Genomic DNA, 26,677 nt, shown 5'->3' with positions numbered 1-26,677 from the left:
GAAATAGCTTAGTGTTTCCCTGACATCATATGAAGAAGGCAATTACTGGAGAAGGACATCATGGTGAGAAGATCTGAAGGAACAAGGCGAAGAGGAAGATCAGCAATAAGATGGTTTGACACACATAAAATAATAGCGGAGAATACCCTGGACCTATCTGGGCTTGCACAAGATGGATCTTCCTACAGAGCGTTCCTCCATGAAGTCACTGTAATGGGGTCTTCTGTGCTCTAATACCTCTTTACATTACCACCCCGTGTTTCAGGAGGTCCACTCTGCTTTCCCTCGCTTCTGGATGAAGTACGCTGGCTCGAAAGGCTTTGTAACATAGGAACATATAAAAGATCACTGCTTCTCCACGTATTTCCAGTGTGACAACATTTTACTCACCGGTCAGAACATATATACATACATAGGACAGGACAATCAATATGTCGCGGGCCAGTAGATAACAGGCTCCAATTGAGATGCCAGACATACATTACAATAGCTGCAGGTGGCCGGCGACCCCCGATCATTTACCGTGGGATTACAAAGGTGGGGGGAGGTCAGAAGTGGGATATCTCATTTACCTCTGCCCAGGGGTCGCAGCCGGTCGGTTGCTGCATTAGGGGTATGCATCTCACATTGCATCTATCATACATGCATCTCCTATTCGGGGTGCTGGGGGGTTCTGTAAGTCACCATGGCTCGAAATTAAGCCGAAGGCTGATAAATAATAATATCAATGTATTTACATGCTGGGCGTTCCTGGGTTACTTTCTTAGGCTAGGTTCACATAGCGTTAATGCAGTCCGTTCAATGCATAGCGTTGACGGACTGCATTAACGCTACTCACATAACGCGATCGCGTTATGTGAGCCCGCTAGCGCAGATGCTTCATTTGCGCTAGCAGTGAAAGACCCCCGGACGCTGCAGCCCACGTTCGAGGGTCAATCACAGAATGACGGTACCTCGCTAGCAATGCGCTCCTAATGGGAGTCAATGGCAGCGTTAACGGATTGCATTAACGGAATGTGAGCCCAGGCTAATACAGTGGCGTATCTAGGGGGGGCAGCCGGGGCAGTTGCCCCGGGCGCAGCCAGCAGGGGGGCGCAGTCGGGCCGCCTAATGCAGCGGTCCGCAGTGTCCTCCCTGGCGGCTGCGTTCTGCCGCCCCCCGCCTGAGAGTCGGCGGTTCTCTGTGTCAGCTGTCAAGCTGACAGCCGGCGCAGAGAAGGAGGCCGTGCCGGCTCCCAGGGAGCAATTGTACTGGCGTCTATACAGACGCCTGTACAATTGAAGCTCTGACCGCCGGGCCAGAGCGACGTCAGCATCGTGATCAGGTCATATGATCACGCTGCTGACGTCACTCCCCGGCGCCCAAAGCAAACGCTGGTGGTAAGTGTGCTCCTCTGTGGAGCTGAAGAACCACCGAAGATGGGAGATGAGGGGGAGTTAATGAGTGGAGATGGGGGGGATTTGTAGAGGGGATGGCGGTTAATATGTGGGGGTATTTAGAGTGGGGATGGGGGTTAATGTGTGTGGGGGTTAATGAATGGGGATGGGGGTTAATGTGTGGGGGTATTTGGAGTGCAGATGGTTATTTAACGTGTGGGGGGATTTGGAGTGGTGATGGGGTTAATGAGTGGGGATTGGGTTAATGTGTGCGGGGGTTAATGAATGGGGATGGGGGTTAATGTGTGGGGGCGTTAATGAGTGGGGATGGGGGTTAATGAGTGTGGGGGTTAATGAATGGGGATGGGGGTTAATGTGTGGGGGTATTTGGAGTGCAGATGGTTATTTAATGTGTGGGGGGATTTGGAGTGGTGATGGGGTTAATGAGTGGTGATTGGGTTAATGTGTGCGGGGGTTAATGGATGGGGGTTAATTGGGGCGTTAATGAGTGGGGTTGGGGTTAATGTGTGGGGGTATTTGGAGTGCTGATGGGGGTTAATGAGTGGGGATTGGGTTAATGTGTGGGGGGATTTGGAGTGGGGATGGGGGGTTATTTAATGTGTGGGGGGATTTGGAATGGGGATGGGGGTACTTAATGTATGTGGGGGATTGGGGATGGGGGGATTTAATGTGTGGGGACATTTAAGGACACAAAATAAAGAGTATGTATGAGGAAACAGTATGGGGGTTGGGTGCAGACAGTATGGGGAGCGAATGGGTTAATGTATGTGGATGGACACAGTATGGGGAGTCGGGGATATGTGTGAGCAGACAGTATAGAGAGTGAGGGGGTAAATATATGAGGAGACAGTATGGTGAACAGGTGGGATGCTAGAGGGGAATAGTGTGAGGAGACAGTATATTGCAGACATTTTTATTCAGGAGCATTATAATGACACTTCTATCTTTAAGGGCATCGTGTGGAGATTTGCTGCAGAAGACCGGAGAAGATGGACGTCTACAGAGACGAGATGTGGATGAGAAAACTCATCATGAGGTCTGGACAAGAAGAAAAGGAGAACGACTGCAGAGACGACGTCATCTATCAGGTACTTGGATGTAAATGTTATTTGTGCTACTGACTTATTCTCATGTTTTTATTTGTTAGGAACATTAAAGGGGTTGTCCAGGTTTGTGCTGAGTCTGCAGACATTCTATGACTGCAGACGTCTGAATTGTCACAGTGCCCACTGAATGCTGTCAGGATTCTCTCGTGCCGGTAATTTACATACATGCGGTCATATGCTGACTAGACATGTGTGGCCTCACTCAATGAAAATGAACGGAGCGGGGCCGGACACGTCTAGTCGGAATGTGGCCAGAAGTATATAAATCACATACTTGTGCTGACATGACTGTACATCAGCAAGGGAGAATCCTAAAAGTGTGCAGTGCATTCGTTGTGAGAATTCAGAAGCTGCAATGTCAGGACTCAGCTCTGCAGGTTCCAGTACTCATCACATGGACACTTCACTCATATGCGATTTTCATACTTGACAACGAGCTTCTCTGTTTTATACTGAACATTGAGAGCATTAGGAGGAGCAGCTCGTGGGTACATGGCTAAGTGTGCAAGTCGCATATGTTCTTGGGGGGGGAGGCGCCGAACCAAATTCTTGCCCCGGGTGCCAGGAAGCCTAGATACGCCTCTGGGCTAATATAAACCGCAGCTGCTTTTCCGGTAGATTCTGGCTCCCCCTTACCTCACGCTATAAATGTTCTCTGTCAGACAGTTTTCTGATTGCTGAGCCCCTTGTAGACTTTCTCATATTATACTGGTTTTCTGTCTATATTTAGCCTGAGGAAGGGTCTGTGAGCTGAAACATTGCCACCACAAGAAAGACTATTCATGACTGAGGGTCTGAAAAACCTCACAATAAAGAGGCAAAACCTGGTGATTATGGAGCTGGTACATCTCTCTGTAAATGCTGTGAAGTCTCCTGAGCAAGTGGTCGCTCTACGGGAACGTGCCCCCTGGAGGCCCCTATGTGCGCTGCCTGGACTCCGCTCCTCCAGCACCAGGACAGCCAGCACAGTCCTGTATATACTGAGGCCCCTGATCATGTGACCCTGACTCCTCCCCTCCTGTGACCTCATCCCAGGTCCTGTGCGCACAGAGCAGCCATATATGTGGTGTGCGGCTCTGCAGGTGGAGGTAGGTGCTGGAGATTCCCCATTACTGGGCTGCACAGGGGGCAGTAACCCCTCCATTCCCGGAGATGGCGCCCCCTGCAGGTGGAGGTAGGTGCTGGAGATTCCCCATTACTGGGCTTCACAGGGGGCAGTAACCCCTCCATTCCCGGAGATAGCGCCCCCTGCAGGTGGAGGTAGGTGCTGGAGATTCCCCATTACTGGGCACAGGGGGCGCTAGGACATTTGTAGGATGCAGGGAGAGGGTTGAAGGAGCTTACCGCGCGGAGAATGTGGAGCTGGAAATTTGGGCCGGAGTTCCTCCTGGTGATCACAGGGAGGGAGACAAAAAATGGGGGAAGATTCCGGCACAACCATCCAGGGGTAATATGGATCCTTTATATAACTGTAGGTAAACCTTACAAGGCCTCGTCCCTTTCCTGTACAGTGTAGTGTCAGCCATTGTAGTAATGCTGTCACCTATAAGCGCGGTGTCTAGAAAGGGAGTACTGGTGGCGAATGGAGTACAAGACATGGGAATGGAGACTGGCAAGCCACGAGCCCTGGAGATTCCTGTCACCTTCTAACCCTGCCTGCTCCCCATACAGAGGGCCGGCGCTGGAGCTTTGGTAGAGAAGGATGTAAGACAGCTCCACTCTCCTGTAGGGAGCAGTGGGGAGAATGATCATTGTGACAGACAGCGGTGTGATGCTGGGAAGGACATGCAAACTTGCCCTGATAAGGGGGATCTGTGGTGGCTCCAGATACCGACCTATACTGTTCTCTAGTTTGCTCTATTCTCAGTGACACCAACACTTATTTTCCTTTAACCCCTTACCAACCTCTGTCGGAATAGTACGTCAGCGGTAGGTATCCCCTGCTTTGAGGTGGGCTTCGGCGGTGAGCCCACCTCAAGGCTGCAACATGTCAGCTGTTATAAACAGCTGACATGTGCCCGCGCCTATTAACAAGTTAAATCCCGCTGTCAATTGCTGACAGCGGGCATTTAACTAGTACTTCCAGCGCACGGCCAGAAATGAGCGCATCGACGACCCCCGTCACGTGATCGGGGGTCAACGATGCACTGATTTGACAACCAGAAGTCTCCTGGAGACCTCTATAGTTGTTGCCGGCAGACTGCTATGAGCGCCACCCGGTGGTCGGTGCTCATAGCAATGCAGTAAATCTGCTACATATAGGCGATCTGAGCATTGTCTATATGTAGCAGAGCCAATTGGGTTGTGCATGCTTCTTGCCTCCTATGGAGGCTATTGAAGCATGCCAAAAGTAAAAAAAAAGTGTTTTAAAAATTAAAAAAAATAAAAAACATAACAGTTTAAATCACCCCAATCAATATAAAACAATAAAAAAAATCAAACCTACACATATTTGGTATCGCCGCGTTCAGAATCGCCCGATCTATCACTAAAAAAAGGATTAACCCGATCACTAAACGGTGAAGCGAGAAAAAAATCAAAACACGAGAACTACGTTTTTTGGTTGCCACGACATTGCATTAAAATGCAATAACGGGCGATCAAAGGATCATATCTGCATAAACGTCGTATCATTAAAAACACCAGCTCGATGCGCAAAAAATAAGCCCAACCCGAGATCACGAAAATGGAGACGCTACAGGTCTCAGAAAATTGCGCATTTTTTTTTTAGCAAACTTTGGAATTTTTTTGCACCACTTAGACAAAAGAGAACCTAGACATGTTTAGTGTCTATGAACTCGTACTGACATGGAGAATCATAATGGTGGGTCAGTTTTAGCATTTAGTGAACCTAGGAAAAAAGCCAAACAACAAGTGTGGGATTGCACTTTTTTTGCAATTTCACTGCACTTGGAATTTTTTTCCCATTTTCTAGTACACGCCATGGCAAAACCAATGGTGTCGCTAAAAAGTACAACTCGTCGTGCAAAAAATAAGCCCTCACATGGCCATATTGCCAGAAAAATAAAGTAGTTATAGCTCTGGAAAGAAGGGGAGCGAAAAACGAAATCAGAAAAAGCTCCGGTCATTAAGGGGTTTGGGTCAGATCCTACCACCACTTTCAGATCCGCTGCGCAGGCGCCAGATTCCCGTCCCCACAGTGTGAATCCATCATAACACACTGCGGGACGGGATCTAGGGGGTCCGCAACAAGCAGGCGCGAGAGCCTGACGTCAATTACCGGGCAGAGCGCGTTGCGCATGCCAGAGAACTGTTGGCGCAGGCGCCGGTCATGTAACAGCAACACAGTAGGCGAGGCGCACAGATGCAAGAGGGGGATGATGTACGGCTGGGAGGCAGCTGATACAGGGAGAGACACCATACCTATGGGACTCAATACAGATATGGGGAGCAAGTTATGAAAGTCAATATTTCAGTGTTGCTAGGGATCAGAAACATAAGAGCCACCTTCACAGAATGCAGCCTTAGTGCTGCTGAAGGTGGCTCTTTTACTTAAAAACGCCCTGGGGGGGTGACAGGTTCCCTTTAAATATTTGTCTAAGAGCCAGATGCAGCCATCAAAAGAGCTACATCTGGCTCGCAAGCCATAGGTTCCCAACCCCTGATATAAGGGAACCTATCATTATGAGTGTAGAAAACGTCAGCGATTCTCTCACCGTCTTCCTGCATTGTCACCAGTTAGAGCCGCACTCGTTTCTCCTCCGTCCCATAGATGATGAATAGGGAGGATCGCACACGTCCCCTGTAGAAGCCTCTCTGTGGTCCTATATACCGGACTTGTTTCTATTGCGGTTTCTTCAGGCGACATTTATAAGTGCGGTAGTTACAATGAATGACTCCTGTAAATCCCCATCATGGCCGCTCCCCGGGACCCTTCCAGTGTCATTGCACTTTGGATTTTCGGAATCCCTGTAACCAGAACATATCCTGTATTAATAATCTGCACCATTATCCATGTAGATGGCAGTTTCTGGGGAAAGGACACAAAACACATCGAGTTCAGGCCGCGCTCCATCTTTATGACATATTTCCACTCCATCACTCAGGCTTCCATTGTTTCCTTCAGTCTGTTTACATTGCTGCAGCAATGATATAAGATGCCAGTATGTCTGAGATGTAACTGTTCTGTTACATGATAGTTTACGGAGAGATTTCTGGATCATGTAATGAATTACCTATATGATGGACTACTTGCTAGAGATGGGGTGCACCTTACGAAGACTGGAAAACATGTATTTGGAAGTCGCTTTGCTACACTCATCAGGAGAGCTTTCAAACAGAACAATGTGGGAAGGGAAGCAAAAGGCCAGAAAAAGCCATACACCTGACAAATGCTATTGAGAATTCTGCTATTAGAAGTGGGAGGAAAGAACAAAGACAAAAAATCTAAATAATAAAAATATTGGAGAAAGAAACCAAGCACAAACTAAAATGTTTCCTTACTAATGCACAAAGCATGGGCAACAAACAAGGAGAACTGGAACTACTAACGCAGGAAAAGAAATATGATGTCATTGGAATCACTGAAACTTGGTGGGACAATACACATGATTGGAATACAAGACTAGAAGGATACAACTTATTTTCTAGAAACAGACTTGATAAACGAGGAGGAGGTGTCGCATTGTATGTTATAAACGCATTTATCTGCACAGAGATTGAAGCTTCAGAGACTGGGAGTTCTGTGGAAACTGTTTGGGTAAGAATACAAGGACAGAACAATGGAAAGGACACCATTGTAGGCATTTACTACAGGCCGCCTGTGCAAGCTGAAGATATGGATGAACTCTTTATGCATCAAATGGCCAAGTTCTCCAAAAAATATGACATAGTTGTCATTGGAGATTTCAACTATCCTGACATTTGTTGGGAATCTCTCTCAGGCAAAAGTAACAGGTCAAGGAAATTCTTATCCTCTCTTGCTGACAACTTTATCTTCCAAAAGGTAGGGGAGAAAACAAGGGGAACTGCTACCTTGGATCTAATCCTTATAAACAGGGAGGAAATGGTTGGGGAGGTAAAAGTGGCTGGGACCCTAGGAGGTAGAGACCATGCTATTTTAGAATTTTGGATAACTAGAGGATGAAGACCTGTGAAGACTCAGACGTCAAGGTTAGATTTCAGAAAGGCAGATTTTAAGGGATTCAGAAAGAGAATTGGAGGGATCCAATGGCTGGATATCCTTAAAGACAAAAATGCCCAGGAAGGATGGAAAATCTTAAAAAAATGAAATTCTCAAAGCACAATTGTTAAACAATTCCGAAAAGAGGGAAGAATAGCATCTAAGGAAACCAGGATGGATGAACACATAACTTAAGCACATGCTAAAAAGGAAGAAAGAAATGTTTATCAAATGGAAAGAGGGAGGCATATCTAAAGAAGAATATAATGCTGTCTGCAGAACTTGCAGGGCACAAATCAGATTATCTGACAATGAATTGAGGCTTGCAAGAGATGTCAAAAGCAATAATAAAGGATTTTGGGGATATGTCAAAAGTAAAAGAAAAGTCAAAGATGCTATAGGATTTTTACAGGATGAAAATGATGAAATGGTAAGACAGGTTGTTGAGAAGGCCGAACTTTTAAATTCCTATTTTGCATCTGTTTTCTCTCAGAAAGGAAATGTAACCTCAACTGTTCTTCACTGTCCTATTAAGGGAATAGAAGAATCCAGGTTATCTATAAATAGAAAGATAGTGAGGAAACACGTGGCTAACCTAAATGAATTCAAGTCTCCAGGTCCAGATGAATTACACCCCAGAGTACTGAAGGAGATAGCAGAAGAAATTTTTGAACCCCTCTCCATAATCTTTGTAAATTCTTGGAGAACAGGAGAAGTCCCAGAAGGCTGGAGAAGAGCAAATGTTGTTCCTATCTTCAAAAAGGGGAAGAAGGTGGACCCAGGCAACTATAGGCCGGTGAGTCTGACATCTATACCAGGAAAGATCTTTGAACAAATTATTAAACAATATGTATGTAAGTACCTGGATAAGAATGAAGTGATTAAACAGAGTCAGCATGGGTTTGTAACTAATAAGTCATGTCAGACTAACTTAATTTCCTTCTATGACAGAATCACTGATTGAGTGGATCAGAGAAATGCTGTAGACATAGTATATCTTGACTTCAGCAAAGCATTTGACAAAGTATCTCACGCAATCCTTACTGGAAAAATGACTAAGTATGGAATGGACAAGGCAACTGTTAGGTGGATTCATAACTGGCTTAGTGATCGGACCCAAAGAGTGATCATAAATGGCTGCACACCCAGTTGGAAATATGTCTCAAATGGGGTACCACAGGGTTCTGTCCTGGGCCCTGTATTGTTCAACATCTTTATCAACTATTTAGATGAAGGAATTGAGGGTAAACTGATTAAATTTGCTGATGACACAAAGCTAGGGGGGATAGCTAATACTAGAGAAGAGAGAGAGAGGATTCAAAAAGATATAAATAAACTGGAGCAGTGGGCAGTAACAGAATGGTTTTTAACAGGGAAAAATGCAAAGTGCTACATCTGGGCAATAAAAATGAAAAAAGCATATACAGAATGGGAGGAATAGGGCTAAGCAACAGCACACGTGAAAAAGACTTGGGTATACTAATAGATCACAGACTGAATATGAGTCAACAGTGTGATGCAGCAGCAAAATAGGCAAATGCAATTCTAGGATGTATTAACAGAAGCATACAGTCTAGATCACCTGAAGTCATTATTGCCCTCTACTCCTCTTTGGTCAGACCTCATCTGGAATACTGTGTCCAGTTTTGGGTGCCACATTTTACAAAAGACATCAACAAACTGGAGCAAGTTCAGAAAAGAGCGACCAGAATGGTGACTGGTCTGCAAACCCTGTCTTGTGAGGAAAGGTTGCAGGATTTGGGAATGTTTAGCTTGCAGAAGAGAAGACTGAGAGGAGACTTAATAGCTGTCTACAAATATCTCAAGGGCTGTCACATTGTAGAAGGATCATCTTTATTCTCATTTGCCCAAGGAAAGACAAGAAGCAATGGGATGAAACTGAATGGGAGGAGACACGGATTAGATATTAGAAAAATCTTTTTGACAGAGTGATCAATGAGTGGAACAGGCTGCCACGAGAGGTGATGAGTTCTCCTTCAATAGAAGTCTTCAAACAGAGGCTGGACAGACATCTGTCTGGGATGATTTAGCGAATCCTGCTTTGAGCAGGGGGTTGGGCCAGATGGCCCACGAGGTCCCTTCCAACTCTTTGATTCTGTGATTCTATGTGCCCTATATGCGGCCACCTTGAGGATATGACATGGAAAACCTTTATTCATAACATATGGAATAGAATCTTTATGATGTTATATCTTTTTTTCCATTCAGGTGCCTACAATATTGGATTCTCTCAGTGGAGATATTTTATATAGGATACATTTCCTGATGGACCCATCAAGGATGGATAAGGACAGGAAAAAGATGGTGGAGAAGATATTACACCTCACCCTAGAGATTCTCTTCCTGCTTACTGGAGAGGTGAGAGATTCTGATGATGTCACATTACATCATTCTTATCTATGGGAATAATAGATGGACAGAACTGGAGAGGTGAGGACTCTGGAAATGTCTATAGTGAGATTTATTAATGTGTCTCTCCATAACCAGGATTACACAGTAGTGAAGAAGACCTCTAATGAGCGCTGTCAGGAACCTGTGTCTGAGGGATGGGAAAGACCCCTGAGTCAAATCACAGGGCCTCCACCTCACCCCCTGATACATGAGGACATCAGTGACCAGAAGATCTTGGAAATTGTCTACAAGATGATTGAGCTGCTGACTGAAGAGGTGACACAGCTGGGAATGCTGGGACATTATACCATAAAGCTATGAAGGTATCGGGGGGGGGGGATGACGGTATCATTTTATGTATCAGGTTCCTATAAGGTGTCAGGATGCTGCCGTCTATTTCTCCATGGAGGAGTGGGAGTATTTAGAAGGACACAAAGATCTTTACAAGGACGTCATGATGGAGGTTCCCCAGCCCCTCACATCACCAGGTAATAGGTCTAAGTACAACACGGCCTAATTATCTGTATGTAAACAATTAATTCAGTCCCTTTATGTGTTTCCTTCAGTTGTATCCAGTAAAAGGACAACACCAGAGGGATGTTCCTGTCCTTTTCTTCCGCAGGACTGTAAACAAGAAAGTCCCAATGTTCCTCAGGATCATCAGGTAGATGCTGCCACCATGAAGATGTGATGTGGAGAAGATTTCTTAACATTATGAATAGTTTTTCATGATGTTACCTTGGTTGATCTTCTTCCCATTCAGGTCCCAACAATATCGGATCCTCTCAGTGCAGATCTTCTATATAAGAGAATTTTCCTGATTGACCCATCAAGGATGGACAGGAGAAGTGACAAGATCGTGGAGAGCATATTACACCTCACCCTAGAGATCCTCTACCGTCTTACCGAAGAGGTGAGAGATTCTGATGACGTCACATTACCTAATAATTATCTACAGGAATAACAGATGAACAGAACTGTAGAGTTGAGGACTCTGGAAATGTCTGTAGTGAGATTTATTAATGTGTCTCTCCATAACCAGGATTACACAGTAGTGAAGATCTTTAGTGAGCGCTGTCAGGCCCCGGTGTCTGAGGGATGGGGAACGGGGCCTCTACCTTACCCTCATAAACATGCAGGAGTCAATGACCAGAAGATCCTAGATCTCACTTACAAGATGATTGAGCTGCTGACTGGAGAGGTGACACTGCTGGGAATGCTGGGACATTATGCAGTAACGCTATGAGGGTATCGGTGTGATGATGGTATCATTGTATGTGTCAGGTTCCTATCAGGTGTCAGGATGTCGCCATCTATTTGTACATGGAGGAGTGGGAGTATTTAGAAGGACACAAAGATCTGTACAAGGACGCCATGATGGAGGTTCCCCCGCCTCTCACATCACCAGGTAATAGACAGGACTAACTACACACGGCTTATAATTATATGTATGTAAACAATTAACTAAGTTCCTGTATGTGGTTTCTCCAGTTGTATGCAGTAGGAGGACAACACCAGAGAGATGTCTCCATCCTCTTCTTCGACAGGACTGTAAAGAAGAAGATCTCAATGTTCCTCAGGATCATCAGGTAGATGGAGAGAAGGTGTCATGAGATCTCCCCTATGATGTGTAGACAGCTGTGATGGTCTTGTGCTCAGTCTTGTTTTATCCACCATTATTATATGTTTTATACTTGTGTAATGAAAACGGTGGAGATGGCAGGATTAGAGCTGATCATAGACGTGACTTCTCCATCTGTCTGTGACTTTTATAATATTTGTTTCAGGGTAAAGATCTGACCCATATTAATACTACAGAGACATATGTGAGGGGTGATGAGTGGTGTAAAGAGGAAATTCCTACAGATAACCGCCCAGGTGAGCAGTAACCACTAAATGCAGAGAAATCACAGATTATCCTTCCTGTAGAATTCTAGTTTTCATTTTTTAGGGCTTGTTCTCTCAAAACTTTTTGATGTGCATTTTTACTGACCGAAGGATTTAGTGCTTAAACAAAAGAGCACCCTCTTAAACACCTATTAAAGTATTTTAGCTACGACAAAATGCAACATGTTGCATTCAGCGCAGCGTCAAAACAACCCATGCGGAGGCATCCGCATACATTCACATGGCCTGCTTACCCAATGTTAAAGATAGGTACGCAGGACGCATGCCGATGTAGGCGGAGCTGAATGTAAGAGGCGGGCGGCGCTTAACGGAGGAAGTACGCAGCCATCCGCAGCTCTACTCAACGCAAGTGAGAAACCAGCCAAAGGAAATAAACATATCTACAGTATAAGAAACTGACTGTAGATCCATATGATAACAACCTCACACTATACCACACCAAAGCCAACTGATTGTCCATTAAGTCGAGTGCCCATATACCCATCACACATCCTCCATCCCATAGTCCCATGCCCATATACCCATCACACATCCTCCATCCCATAGTCCCATGCCCATATACCCATCATACATATTCGCCATCCCATAGTCGAGTGCCCATATACCCATCACACATCCTTCATCTCAGTCCCTTGCCCATATACCCATCATACATATCCGCCATCCCATAGTCCCGTGCCCATATACCCGTCATACATATCCTCCATCCCATAGTCCAGTGCCCATATACCCATCACACATCCTCCATCCCATAGTCAACCATTATGACATAATGAGGGGCGGGCTTGATACACACTTTTCCCCCATTATGTAGATAGGGGCAAAATTGTTTGGTGAATTGGAACGGGTGGGGTTAAAATTTTGCCTCACAACATAGCTTAGGACACTCTCGGGGTCCAGACGTGTGACTGTGCCAAATTTTGTGGCTGTAGCTGCGACGGTGCGGATGCTAATCCCGGACATACACACATACATACATACACACACTTGAGCTTTATATATTAGATATATATAAAGCTGAGTGTGTGTGTGTGTGTGTATCAAGTCCCGCCCCGCATTATGATGTCATAATGGTCGCCATGGCGTCGCTGATGTCATAATGGGTTGCAATGGAGACGGTTATGTCATAACGGTTGCCATGTTGACGATGTCATAGGTTGCCATGGTGAAGATGATGTCATAATGGGTATGTGTTTCATGGTTTGCTGGTGAATTGGTTGGGTGTGTTAAGGGTTAACCCGGATGGCCTCTTTTGGTTTCTCTGAGGCTTTTTATAGCCATCTTTTGTCGATTATGCTTTGACCCTTGGCTGAGTGTGTCGACCCTGGAGTGCCTGAGCTATAGCGTGTTTGTTTGGCTTTGACCCGGTTCTGTCCCTGTTGTGACTTGTGCTTACTGTTTGAGTACCGTTATTTGCTTCTCCTGGTTGACTCTGGCTACATTCTTTGACTATCTGCTAGTTGACTTCTTTCCCTGATCACTGTATGACCATGGCTTGTTTTTGACTTGTGTCCCCCTCTGTCGCCCTGCAACTTCCCTGATGTCCGGAGGTGTCCCCTCTCCCTCCTGCATTACCACCTAGAGCTGTGGCAGCTCCAACAGTGGAGTCACGTGCCACAGGTCCTGTCTGCTCTCACTAGCGGACGTTAAGCTCCTGCTGCACCGCTAGCACCGCTCTCGGTCCCCAGGCCCCACTGTTGCTGGCCATCCCTAGCGCTGGACTTCCTGTCTAGCTTCTACTGCAGCCACCGGTGAGTGCCCACCAAGTGGCTATTCATGATATTATGGGCACGGAACTATCAGGTGGAGGATGTGTGATGGGTATATGGGCACAGGACTATGGGATGGCGGACAATGTATGATGGGTATATGGGCATGGGACTATGGGATGGAGGAAATGTATGATGGGAATATGGGCACGGGACTATGGAATGGAGGAAATGTATGATGGGAATATGGGCACGGGACTATGGAATGGAGGATATGTATGATGGGTATATGGGCAAGGGACTATGGGATGGAGGATATGTATGATGGGTATATGGGACTATGGGATGGAGGATATGTATGATGGGTATATGGGCACGGGACTATGGGATGGAGGATGTGTGATGGGTATATGGGCATGGGACTATGGGATGGAGGAAATGTATGATGGGAATATGGGCACGGGACTATGGAATGGAGGATATGTATGATGGGTATATGGGCAAGGGACTATGGGATGGAGGATATGTATGATGGGTATATGGGCATGGGACTATGGGATGGAGGAAATGTATGATGGGTATATGGGCACGGGACTATGGGATGGAGGATGTGTGATGGGTATATGGGCATGGGACTATGGGATGGAGGATATGTATGATGGGTATATGAGCACTGGACTGTGGGATGGAGGATAATCATTATAATTTCTTATAACTAACCACAGTTAGTTACTATGCCCGGGCAACGCCGGGCTCTTCAGCTAGTAAATTATAAATGTAAAGAGTGCCAGAGAGCGCTCATCTGATCACCTGTCATGAGCCTTAAACAGCTGCAGATGGATCAGTGATCCACCTCGTGGCCGGCGTTCATAGGAGATTGTGATTTCTCCTATCCATAGCAGTGCTGAAGCCTGCCATGTGTAGCACAGGCGATCGGATGATCACAGCTTCAAGTCTCCTAAGAGAAATATTGAAGCTAGTAAAAAGATACAAAAAAGTTTACAAGAAATAAGCGAAAAAAATGCATATTTGATATCGCTGCTTTTAGAAATGTCCGCTCTATCAAAATATAAAGTAAATGAAACCAATCGGTAATTGGCCTAACAAGAAAAAAGATTGAAATGCCTGAATTGCGTTTTTCTCTAGTCACCTCCCACGACAGCCATATCGGAGGATGTCTCCCCGCCCTAATGGGGGACAGGAAAAGCACAAGAGGTTAAATAACCCTCCCCTTCCTACTATCTCCAGCGTTTTTCCTGTCCCGTATGGGGCATGAAGAGGTCCGGATAGTGCTGCCGTGGCCGTTGACCGGATGCACTTTTCCGAAATACCTGGAAGCCGGGCGGCCGACGGTCGGGGGCTCCGCTCTCCTCTGTCTGGCAGGCTGCTCCCGTCTCCTCTGTGGCGCGACTCGGGACCCCCACCCGCCTCTCCTGCGCCCCCGAGCGAGGTAAAGCGAGGCGGCGACGTGCGGCCGGCGTCCTAGGTGAGCTCCCCGGCGTCCTCCTCCTCACAGCGGCTGGCGCACACGCGCATCGGAAGTGACGCTGCGCCGAACTTCTGGTTCACCATCCCAGCGTTCCGGGTGGAACGCTTAAGCGGCCAGTATGGCGGCCGCCGATAGGGGCTGGCGTCGTCTCGGGCCCGAGCTAATCTCTGGTCCCCCCCCCCACACCGATCGGCTACCAAGGCGATTCGGGATCAAGGGGGCGGAGCCAGCGACCCCTGGAGGGGCAGAGGACGGGACGACCGCTGACAGCTGCAGAATCAGCCGCAAGGAGTGGTGATCTAGATTACCACAACCTATGGACCAGGGGAGGAGGAGCATAGAACACGTTGATGGATCTCGGCTATTAAAACCCTGGTCAGAGGGCGTCCAGGTAAGGCCATTTCTGCACTGGTGACTGTGACAGACTGACCATGGATGGTGATAAGCCCTCTTGATCTGCTTCTGCGGAGCCCAGTGTTCACCCTCCTACTGTAAGTAGCGGGGTGGGTCCCCATTTATTCTGTCCGGGTGGTCTCTGAGGTGACTTAGTATGTCTTCTCTGTTTTAGGGAGACAAGGCCCCTGACCCCCATAAAGAAACCAAGCCGCAAGTGTGTGTGTGGTACCAAACTTCCCTCGACACAGTTTCTTCCTATGTCAGCCCTGCACGGATGACGTAATATGTGCAGAGCAGCCCTTCCTACTGGACAGTATAAAAACCCTCATCAAACAAGAAGTCCAAACTTCTATGATGACTGTTGCCCAGACCCCGACACCACAGCCCCTCCTGCTAAGAAAAGGAAAACGGCCCCTGTGGAATCGGACTCGGGCGAAATTGATACCTCTAGCTCAGAGGATGCATGGGAAACTGAGAGTTCCACTTCCGCCCCCAAACCCGGTAACAAAAAATACTACTTCTCGTCTGAGGACATGAGGGATTTAGTTAGAATGGTAAGGGGCACAATGGGATTGGAGGAGGCGGAAGTGGAATGCTCTATTCAGGATGAAATGTTTGGGGGACTAAAGCCCAAAGACCAAAAGGGGTTTCCCATTCACGAAAACATCCGAAACCTGGTTTTGCAGGAATGGGCCCTCCCCGAGAAAGGACTTAGTATTCCCTCAGACCTGAGGAATCGGTTTCCCTTAGAGGGAGATTGCTCCCTATGGGAAGTCCCTAAAGTGGACGTGTAGGTGTCCAGGGTGACTAAGAGAACGGCTCTTCCATTCGAAGATTCATCTCAGATCAAGGATCCCATGGGATGCATCCACAACCCTGCTAAAAGCCAATATAGCCTCTACATGTGTAGCCAGGTCCCTATTCCGCTGGCTGCGTACACTGGAAGACCACCTCACTCAGGGAACCTCCAGGGAAGAAATCCTTGACTCTCTTCCACTATTTCAAAAAGCAGGGTTCCTAGCCGATGCTTCCGCGGAATCTATACGAGTAGCAGCAAAGTTGGCAGTCATCTCCAACTCAGCCAGAAGAACACTGTGGCTGAAATCTTGGGGAGGAGACTTTACGTAAAAATCAAAACTCTGTGCGATTCCCTTCCGGGGGAATTATGTGTTTGGCCAAGCTCTGGATGATATCCTGGAGAAAGCCACGGATAAGAAGAAGTCGCTTTCAGAACAAAGGAAACCTAGGAAACGATTTTTTCGTTCATACCCCCCCCCCCCCCCCCCGTGACCAGCCCTCCCAGAGAGACTTTAAAGGGAAGGGCAAAACGGGCCGGTGGAATTATCTAAAAGGAGGTAAGGGTAGAAATATTCTGGCCCCCCCCAGCAACAGCAAAACCCTACGGACAAACAATGATCATATTCCGGTCGGGGCCGACTCTCGAATTTCATAGATCAATGCCAGTCCATAACCTCAAACCAATGGGTTCTTCGCACCATTCGCGACGGACTGAGATTGGAATTCGAGAGTCCTCCCCCTCAATGCCTGAGAATAACCTCTCTACAGGTGCACCTCCAGAGATCCTTGCTGTCAGACACAAAAACACTTCTGCAAGCAAGAGCGATCTCCCCAGTCCCACATCAGGAGGTAGGCAGAGGCCACTACTCTCGCCTCTTCGTAGTCGTAAAACCATCAGGGAAACACAGGGTTATTATAAACTTAAAGCCCTTAAACCAAGTGGTGAAGTACAGGCGATTCAAGATGGAGTCGGTCAAGACAGCAATCCCTCTCATAGGACAAGATTGGGTGATGGCTACAATAGACCTGAGGGACGCTTACTACCACGTCCCGATTCATCCAGACTGCAGGAGATTCCTCAGGTTTGCGGTATCTCGGGTCCCAGGTCAACCACTACCAATTCAATGTCCTACCGTTTGGAGTGTCATCAGCCCCTCGTGTATTTACCAAGGTGATGGCAGAGGCAATGATCTTCATTCTCCAGCAAGGGATCTGCATTGTCCCATACCTAGATGACCTTCTAATAATAGCTCCATCCATATCTCGCCTGAACCAGGACGTAGGGAAATCTCTAGAGATTTTACAATCCTTGGGTTGGATCCCCAACCTGGAGAAATCAGATCTTCATCCCTCAACAAGGAAAAAGTTCTTGGGGATACTCCTGGACTCGGGAAAGCGAACATCTTTTCTACCCAGGGAACAACAACTCGACCTGGTTCAGAGACTCTCCAAGTTCAGAGCCCAGAGAGCACCAACCCTGAGAGACTCAATGTCCATGCTAGGTTCGCTTACAGCATGTATCCAAGCCGTCTCCTGGGCCCAATCCCATACTCGGGTCCTTCAGTCCTATGTACTCCGGTGTTCAAGGAAACACCGGAATATACTTACCAGGAGAACCCCTCTTCCCGGTCATGTGAAGGCGTCTCTCCTATGGTGTCTGAACCACCAGAATCTCCAGCAGGGAATCAGCTGGGATCAGCTTCCCCTGAAAATTATCACCACAGATGCCAGTCAGAGAGGCTGGGGTGCTATAGTGGAGAAATCACACTTCCAGGGGGTATGGCCCCCAGACGTCAGAACCAGCTCCTCAAATGTGAGAACTAAGAGCGGTAGAGGAAGCGCTGAAGGCAGCATCGACCCTTGTCCAAAATCATCATATATGTGTCTGCTTAGACAATATGACTACAGTGTTCTACATCCGTTAATAAGGAGGCACGAAATTTTTCAACCTAAAATTGGTGGCTGCAAGAATCCTTTCTTGGGCAGAGAAACATCTACTGTCCATATCGGCAGTGCATCTAAAGGCGTCGGACAGCATGGAGGCAGACTTCCTCAGCAGGAGGGATGTTCATCCCGGGGAATGGAGCCTAGACCAAACAGTCTTTTTGTCTCTAGTCTCAAGATGGCGACATCCCAAGGTGGACCTCTTTGCCAGTGGTCAAAATACGAAGGTGGAAACATTTTTCTCCCTCAGCCCCACCGACAGAGCGTGGAAAGTAGATGCCTTCTCCCATCCTTGGCACTTCAATCTAGCTTATGTCTTCCCTCCGGTTCCCATGATAGCGAGAACACTACAGAAGATACGGGCAGACAAGTCACTACAATCCTGGTGGCTCCCTTGTGGCCAGGGAGAAGCTGGTACGGAGCCCTACAAAACATGGCTCAGGAAGGTCCAATACTTCTGCCTCAGAGGGCCAATCTTCTTCGCCAAGGCCCTCTACTGCACCCAGACCCGCACAAAATGAACCTGGCGGCCTGGCTACTGAAGCCAGAATCCTAAAGGCTAGAGGCCTATCTGAAAAAGTAATTCAAACCCTACAAAAGAGTAGAAAACCAGTGACTAACGCCATTTATGGTAAGGTCTGGAAGAAGTTCTCATCTTGGTGCTCCCCAAATTCTCCAGATCCCTTCCATCCTAATATTGCACAGATCTTAGAATTTCTTCAGGACAGTCTGGATCTGGGACTCACACCTAGCACTTTAAAGGAAGTTTCAGCCCTTAGTTCATTCTACGACCAGGACCTGGCAAGTCATGGAAAGGTCAAACGATTCATAACCTCAGCGTCTAGGATCCGTCCCAGACTCCGTAGCCAGATCCCCCCCTGAGACTTGAACCTAGTTCTCAGGGGCCTGACCAGTGAGCCATTTGAACCACTGTCTTCCACAACTCTGAAAAACTTAACGCTAAAAACCGTGTTCCTAGTAGCAATTACTACCACAAGACGCATAGGGACTTGCAGGCCCTGTCAATACAGGAGCCATATTTAACCATTATGGAGGATAGCATCATCCTGAGATTAGATCCCTCTTTTATGCCTAAGGTACTCTTGAACTTTCACAGGCTCCAGGACATTGTATTGCCTAGCTTCTGTCCAAACCCCTCCAACACGAAAGAAGTGTTCCACACCCTCGATGTTCGCAGAGTAGCTCTCTTCTACCTACAGCAGACGGAGAGTTGGAGGATTGACCAGAATTTATTCATTCAGATTTCAGGTCAAAATAAAGGCAAAAAGGCGGCAAAAAATACAATTGCAAATTGGATCAAGCAAGCGATCAACGTCGCCTACTCGTCACAGAACGTTCCCCCTCCTACATCGTTGAGAGCCCACTCTATTCATTCAGTAGCAACATCGTGGGCAGAAAGAGGGAACGCATCTTCGGAGCAGATATGCAGAGCCGCCACCTGGTCGTCTGTCCATACATTCACCAGACATTATAGACTAAATTTCAACAGGGATTTTAACGTTTGGCAGATGTGTTCAGCAGGCTGTTGTCCCTTAGGGCAGGGAGATATCTATATATATGGCTGTCGTGGAAGGTTCCTAGAAACCGAATTACCGGTAAGACTAATTCTATTTTTTGGCTACTACAAAATTGCAATAACAGGCAATAAAAACACTGTATCCACCCCAAAATGGTATCAATAAAAACATCAACTCAGGGAGCAGAAAATAAGCCCTCACACAAGCGCTAAATCCAAAAAAATGGAAACGCTAGGGGTCTCAGAAAATGGTCACATAAACCAATTTTTTTTTTTCACCACTTAAATAAGATCCCATATATGTTAGGTATTTACGTACTCAGAATTACCTAAGTAATCATGTTGCCAGGTCAGTTTTAGCATTTAGTGAGCTTGGTAAATAGAAAACACAAAACAGAAATGTGGAATTGCACTTTTTTTTTTTTAAATTTTACCACATTTGGAATGTGTTTGCCTGTTTTCCAGTACGATATATTAAAAAAATTGTTTTATTCAAAACTACAACTCGTCCTGCAAAAAACAAGCTCTCAAACGGTCATATTGACAGAAAAACTAATATACTGTATGTCTCTGAGAAGAAAGGAAGAAAAAATTCAATCGCAAAAAATGGAAAATCACAATGTCATGAAGAGGTTAAAAAAGCTTCTTAAGAGCATAAGAAACCCACTCCAAATCACACATCTATTTTTAAAAATAAAGGAATTTTAAAAGTTAGCATATTTGTTATTCCCATCATAGCATTGATTCATACAACCGCTTTTTTATTTTTTACAAAGTTTTGAATTTTTATAAGCCACCGACTTATCAAGGTGCAGAACAAGATGGCAGTGGAGACTAGAATAGAGGTCTTTCCTCTTCAGCGATGATTCCAGTTTTTGTATTTAAAGGAAAGATAGCCAGAGATTGGTCTGGAGACTATGATGACCGAGCAGAGAAGAAGCCTTAACGAGGGAATGTTACGCGGGTCCTACTCCCATGATTATACCATGTGGTGACATAATGTACGGTATCCGGACCTCTATAATCTTTATTCCAAGTGTACTAATAGCTCGGCGTTGCAGTGATCTGGCCAGTTCTCCAAAGCATCTCAGGAGATGTTTTTCTACACACAACAACCCCAGGCTGCATATTGCTTGTGGTACTGTGAGCTGCCTGCGTGGTCTAAACGTGCTCTCATGTTCTGCAGCGTCTCCTGACTTCTCTGCCATTGAGCATTTCTGAGACATCATTGGTTGGCAATTGCAAATTGAGCTGCCAGCAGTAGATCTTGAGGATTTTCTGGCCCATGTGCATTCAGTGCGGCAGAACATTCCTCATATGACCATTAATAACCTCATTGATATCAACCATAGCATGTAAGCGCATTTTTATACAAGCCACTCATACTCGATACAGAAAAGATAGAGATGTTTTGAAAATTGTGTTTCCATTTTTTATCATTTCCAAATTACTAACATGTATTTCGATCCTGTGATTTCCATAACTTCACAACTTTTCTTTCTGGGTGCTACAATTTCAATATTGAGGAGTGTGGTAAGTCTGGCATATTGTGAGTTGACCGCAGATAGTATTTTTTAAAGCCAAATGCAGTGATGGACATATTTTATTTGAAAGGCAACAACCCCTTCAATGGTAATGGTTAGTTGTTCTGTCATGATCATGCTTACCAGCAAGGTTGTGCAAACTGTGGAAAGCTGATGATGGCCGAAGCAGACAGTGGATGCAAGAAATATCTGGTAGACAGGCATGCAGGGACTCCCTAGGAAACAGGAATTAGTCGCTGATAGGCATTTTACAGTTTATTAAGTTAAAAAATAATACATGTCATGTAGAGTAGTGAGGCAGATGGATGTATAAGCATTGGATGAGGCAAGAAGTAGTTCAGGAGCAACCCAAGATCAATTTTTAGCAATGATTCATTCCATGTCTATTGAAAAATAAATATACATTATTTTTTTTTCGGCAGCTAACTGGACCGTGATCTCAGAGAATTACCAGATATTTTCACATTGTAATGCAAATGATCCTGGTATCAGAGCTGATACTTTTGAAGAGCATCCCATTACACCAGACATACCTCTCGTCCTTAATAAAAATAAATATAACAAAAGGGATGGTGAAGATCCAAGAGCACATACAAGAAAGAAGCCATTTTCATGTTCGGAATGTGGGAAATGTTGTTTATCGAAATCTGATCTTACTAAACATCAGAGAATTCACACAGGGGTGAAGCCATTTTCATGCTCAGAATGTGGGAAATTTTTTAATCGGAAGACAAATCTTGCTACACATCTGAATATTCACACAGGGGAGAAGCCATTTTCTTGCTCAGAATGTGAAAAAAGTTTTTCTGACAAATCCTGTCTTGCTCAACATCAGAAAATTCACACAGGGGAGAAGCCATTTTCATGTTTAGAATGTGGTAAATTTTTTAATCGAAAGACAAATCTTGCTACACATCTGAATATTCACACAGGTGAGAAGCCATTTTCATGCTCAGAATGTGAAAAAAGTTTTTCTGACAATTCATCTCTTGCTCAGCATAAGAAAATTCACACAGGGGAGAAGCCATTTTCATGTTCAGAATGTGGTAAAAGTTTTAATAGGAAGAAAAATCTTGCTACACATCTGAAAATTCACACAGGGGAAAAGCCATTTTCATGCTTAGAATGTGAAAAAACTTTTTCAAACAAATCATCTCTTGCTCAGCATCAGACAATTCACACAGGGGAGAAGCGATTATCATGCTCACAATGTGTAAAAAGTTTTTCAAGCAAATCATCTCTTGCTCGGCATCGGAAAATTCACACAGGGGAGAAGATATTTTCATGTTCAGAATGTGGGAAATGTTGGATAACAAAATTTGATCTTACTAACCATCAGAGAATTCACACAGGGGAGAAGCCATTTTCCTGCTCAGAATGTGTAAAAAGTTTTTCAGACCATTCATCTCTTGCTCAGCATCTGAAAATTCACACAGGGGAAAAGCCATTTTCATGCTCAGAATGTGGGAAATGTTGCATAACGAAATCTGTTCTAACTAAACATCAGAAAATTCACACAGGAGAGAAGCCATTTTCATGTTTAGAATGTGGGAAATGTTTTACAAGGAAATCACAACTTCTTAGACATCACAGATGTCACACTGGAGAGAAGCCATTTTCATGTTTAGAATGTGGGAAATATTTTAGAGATAAATCAAATCTTCTTAGACATCAGAGTTGTCATACAGGGGAGAAACCATTTATATGTTCAGAATGTGGAAAATGTTATAAACGGAAAACAAGTCTTGCTACACATCTGAAAATTCACACAGGGGAGAAGCCATTTTAATATTTAGAATGTGGGAAATACTGCTCTTCAAAATCTGATATTGTTAAACAAGGTAATTGACACAGAGGGGCAACCATTTTCATGTTCAGTCTGTGGAAAATGTTTTCAACAGAAAAAAATTCTTACTAGACATCTGGGAAATCACAAAGGGGAGAAGCCATTTTTCTGATCAGAATGTGGGAAATGTTTTACAAGCACATCAAATCTAATTATACATAGAAGTCACACAGGGGAGAAGTGATTTTCATTTTCAGAATGTAGGAAAAATTTTCTTACATGTATATATTTTTTTACTCAGAGAAATCAGACGAGCAGGTTGACATTTTGTTTTAAATTTACATGGCAAATTGTATGAGTGACAGTCAAAGTAAATTCACATGCCGTCATACAAGAGAAATGGAAAACAATTTAAAGCACTGACTGACTAATAAATGTAATCAATTACCAATAAACATCTGTTATCAAAAAGTAAACAATGGAAATAAAGCATCTATAAATTGATTGGTGCACCTTATCTATTAGTGTATTGGACATCATCAAGCCCTTGTAAGGCTAGTTTCACATTTGCGTCTTTGTGTGCAGCGCATCGTGCGCAAGTAAAAAGGCATGCAAAAACGCACATGCGTTTTTTATGTGCATGCTTTCTCTAGTTGTCACATTTCACAGGAGGAAAATCCTTGAAACAGACTCCACCAATGGGACATCAAACAATGTTTCTTTGTGTAGGTGGGTGGTTTAAACCAGTGTCTAGACATGTTTACTCAAAAACCGCATGTGCACGCCTGTGTTCCCATAGACTGTAATGCGTTATTTTGGCGCATTCCGTACGCAAGCGTGCGCATGTGTTTTTTTGACGCCTTTGGACGGACCCAAAGATGGAACATGTCTGGTCCGGTACGCACACCGGGAAAAAACGCACACCTGGAAATAACGCATGCACACGAAAACGCAGACAAACGCATGTCACGGTCCTGTTAAGGTCGGCGTGCAGCCACCGCTGAGCAAGGACTCACCCACACTGCAGAGGGGCCCGGTGTCAGACACGGCTGGATAGTTCAAGGAAACAGGATCTGGAGAAGTTAAAGTCAGTGAGCAGTGAAGGACCTACGGTCATGTGACTACAAGGGGGCGGGGCTTAGCATCCTGCTATCAGAGATAGGCAGAACACTAATACAGGAATTCTCAAAGTCAGACAAACCGGGTCATACACAGAGATAACAGTAAAGTACCAGGGATGAGACAGAACGGAGTCGAGGCCAAGCAGAGATCAAAACCAAACATAGACATAGAAGGTACCAAGCAGAATCCAACAAGCAGTATCGAGATAACAGGCCGAGTCGTGCACAGAGTATCAGATAAACAAAAACACAGCACAAACAAACTCGGGTCACCACAGTATGCCAAGGGCGAAAGTATAACTGACGGGGATGGGAGTGTCCTGAGGCTATAAGAAGCTATCCCAGAGCCAGGGAGAGGCCACAATCATAAGCCCCAGGTGTGCAGGTAAGCCTGCACTGGGATCACAACCTTTAACCCCAGAAATGCCAGTCATCAGCGCTGGTTCCAGACATTAACCCCACGTGTGCGAGTCAAACCCGCGCTGAGATCATGACAGTACCCTGTTGTGAGTTCATTTTCCCCTTCATTACTGAGGCCCGAGGAACTCCCTCTTCTGGTAAAGAAAGGTAGTGAGCCTGATTGTCAAACACCTGAGGCTGATGATTGTGACTGGCTGAGTGGAGTTACGGACTGGATATAATGCTGCCGACGCCCTTCTGCCCTGCGGGTGATTTCTCTGTGGGATCCTTGGAGACCAGTCTGAATTCCTGCTCCTCCAAAGCTAAGTTTGCTGCTCGGCCTTTTGCTTTTGTGCTTTGACTTTGTTTTTGCTTTGTTTTTCTGGATTTCTGCCATTCCCTGCTGAGGTGTGCTGAATTCATTTAGCTCTGTCTTCTGAAAATACCTGAGTGCTGATTCAGTTTTTGAAGCCTAGCTGCTTCAGGGCCTTTTTCATATCAGCTGGTTGGCTTATGTCTTTGATAGGGTTTTGGCAGATTGCAGACAGCAGCCTTCCTGTCCTTTCCTGTCTAGGTAGTTTTGGGGCCCCGTCTTTGCTCAGTCTATCTTTCTGTCTGTGTTAGTATTTTCATCTTGCTTCACCGTCATTATATGTTGGGGGCTGCCTATTGCTTTGGGGGTCTGCTCTGGGGCAGTTTAGATTTCCCCTTTCTTTCTTTAGGCCTATGTATTTCTCCGGCTGTGATCGAGGGGTCTATGGCATCGTAGGAACCCCCCACGGCTACTGCTAGTTGTGTTGATAGGTTCAGGGGTCTGCAATCTGATAGTTGCCAACTTCTCTGGTTTTCTGGACTTAGCTTGTATTTCTGCTTTTGCCTCCTATGGTGACTCATTCATAACAGTACCCCTCTCTCAACGGAGGGCCTCTGGACCCCCAGGCTTGCCCGGGTACTTAGCATGGAAAGCCCGCACCAGGCGATCAGCATGCATCAACCGGGCCGGTACCCAGGACCTGTCTTCCGGTCCATACCCCTTCCAATGAACCAGGTACTGTACCGACCGCCGTACCAACCTGGAATCTACGATATAACTATCTTCGTACTCCACCTGCCCCTCGACCAAAACAGGAGGAGCAGCGCACTCGGAATCTCCCTGGACTGCTTCAAAACATTTCAGTAGAGATTTGTGGAAGACGTTAGGGATCTTGAAAGAGGGTGGAAGGCACAGCCTATACGCCACTGGATTGATTTTTTTCCACAATCTTGTATGGGCCAATGAATTTGGGCCCCAACTTGGCTGAAGAAACCTTCAACTTAATGTTTCGCGTGGAGAGCCAAACCTTGTCTCCAACCTGAAACGTGGGCCCTGGTGTTCGTTTCCTGTCCGCAAAAAACTTATACCTGCCCTGAGACCTAGATATACTCCGCTGAACTTCTGCCCACATATTCTGTAATTGCTGAACAGAGCCCTCAGCCCCGGGACACCCCGAGTCCAAACGAGAAAACTCACCAAAATGAGGACTGAACCCATAATTGATCAAAAAAGGAGTCATACCCGTGGATTGACTCACCCGACTATTGAAGGCAAATTCAGCCAACGGCAGTGCATCGCACCAGTCATTCTGTCTAGCAGAGGTTAGACACCTGAGGATCTGTTCCAGGGACTGGTTAGTGTGCTCCGTCTGACCATTGCTCTCAGGATGGTATGCAGATGAAAAGGACAGAGACATCCCTAATTTTTTGCAGAAAGCATGCCAAAACTTAGCCACAAACTGCACACCACGATCAGACACTACATTCAGGGGTACCCCATGCAACTGGATCACATGCTGCACAGACAACCTGGACAACATCTCAGCTGACGGTAGTGCGGACGGGTACAAAATAAGCCTGCTTAGAAAACCTGTCCACCACTACCCATACCACTGTATTACCCTTAGATGGAGGGAGATTGGTAACAAAATCCATGGATAAGTGAGTCCATGGTC

At 45.8% G+C, this 26,677-nt stretch overlaps 1 protein-coding gene across 4 annotated transcripts; it reads left to right on the top strand.

The window, feature by feature from the left end:
• Positions 1-2,371: 2,371 nt before the first annotated feature.
• Positions 2,372-23,673, top strand: LOC141051021 (uncharacterized). Of its 4 annotated transcripts, none has more exons than XM_073547810.1 (11): positions 2,372-2,485; positions 9,876-10,025; positions 10,155-10,334; positions 10,423-10,546; positions 10,625-10,722; positions 10,822-10,971; positions 11,101-11,259; positions 11,343-11,466; positions 11,550-11,647; positions 11,846-11,936; positions 21,806-23,673. In XM_073547810.1, the coding sequence occupies exons 1-11, from the start codon at positions 2,387-2,389 to the stop codon at positions 23,170-23,172; spliced, it is 2,640 nt and encodes an 879-aa protein (XP_073403911.1). In that variant the 5' UTR covers positions 2,372-2,386; the 3' UTR covers positions 23,173-23,673. The 4 variants fall into 4 exon arrangements, with proteins under 4 accessions (XP_073403911.1, XP_073403912.1, XP_073403913.1 ...); XM_073547811.1 differs by lacking the exon at positions 2,372-2,485 and adding an exon at positions 3,505-3,591; XM_073547812.1 differs by lacking the exon at positions 2,372-2,485 and adding an exon at positions 3,588-3,677.
• Positions 23,674-26,677: the final 3,004 nt, after the last annotated feature.

The sequence above is a fragment of the Dendrobates tinctorius genome, unplaced genomic scaffold, assembly GCF_039654945.1.
Source record: "Dendrobates tinctorius isolate UK_male_01 unplaced genomic scaffold, ASM3965494v1 ptg000155l, whole genome shotgun sequence".
NCBI lineage: Eukaryota > Metazoa > Chordata > Amphibia > Anura > Dendrobatidae > Dendrobates > Dendrobates tinctorius.
This window is presented reverse-complemented; position numbering and strand designations above follow the sequence as displayed.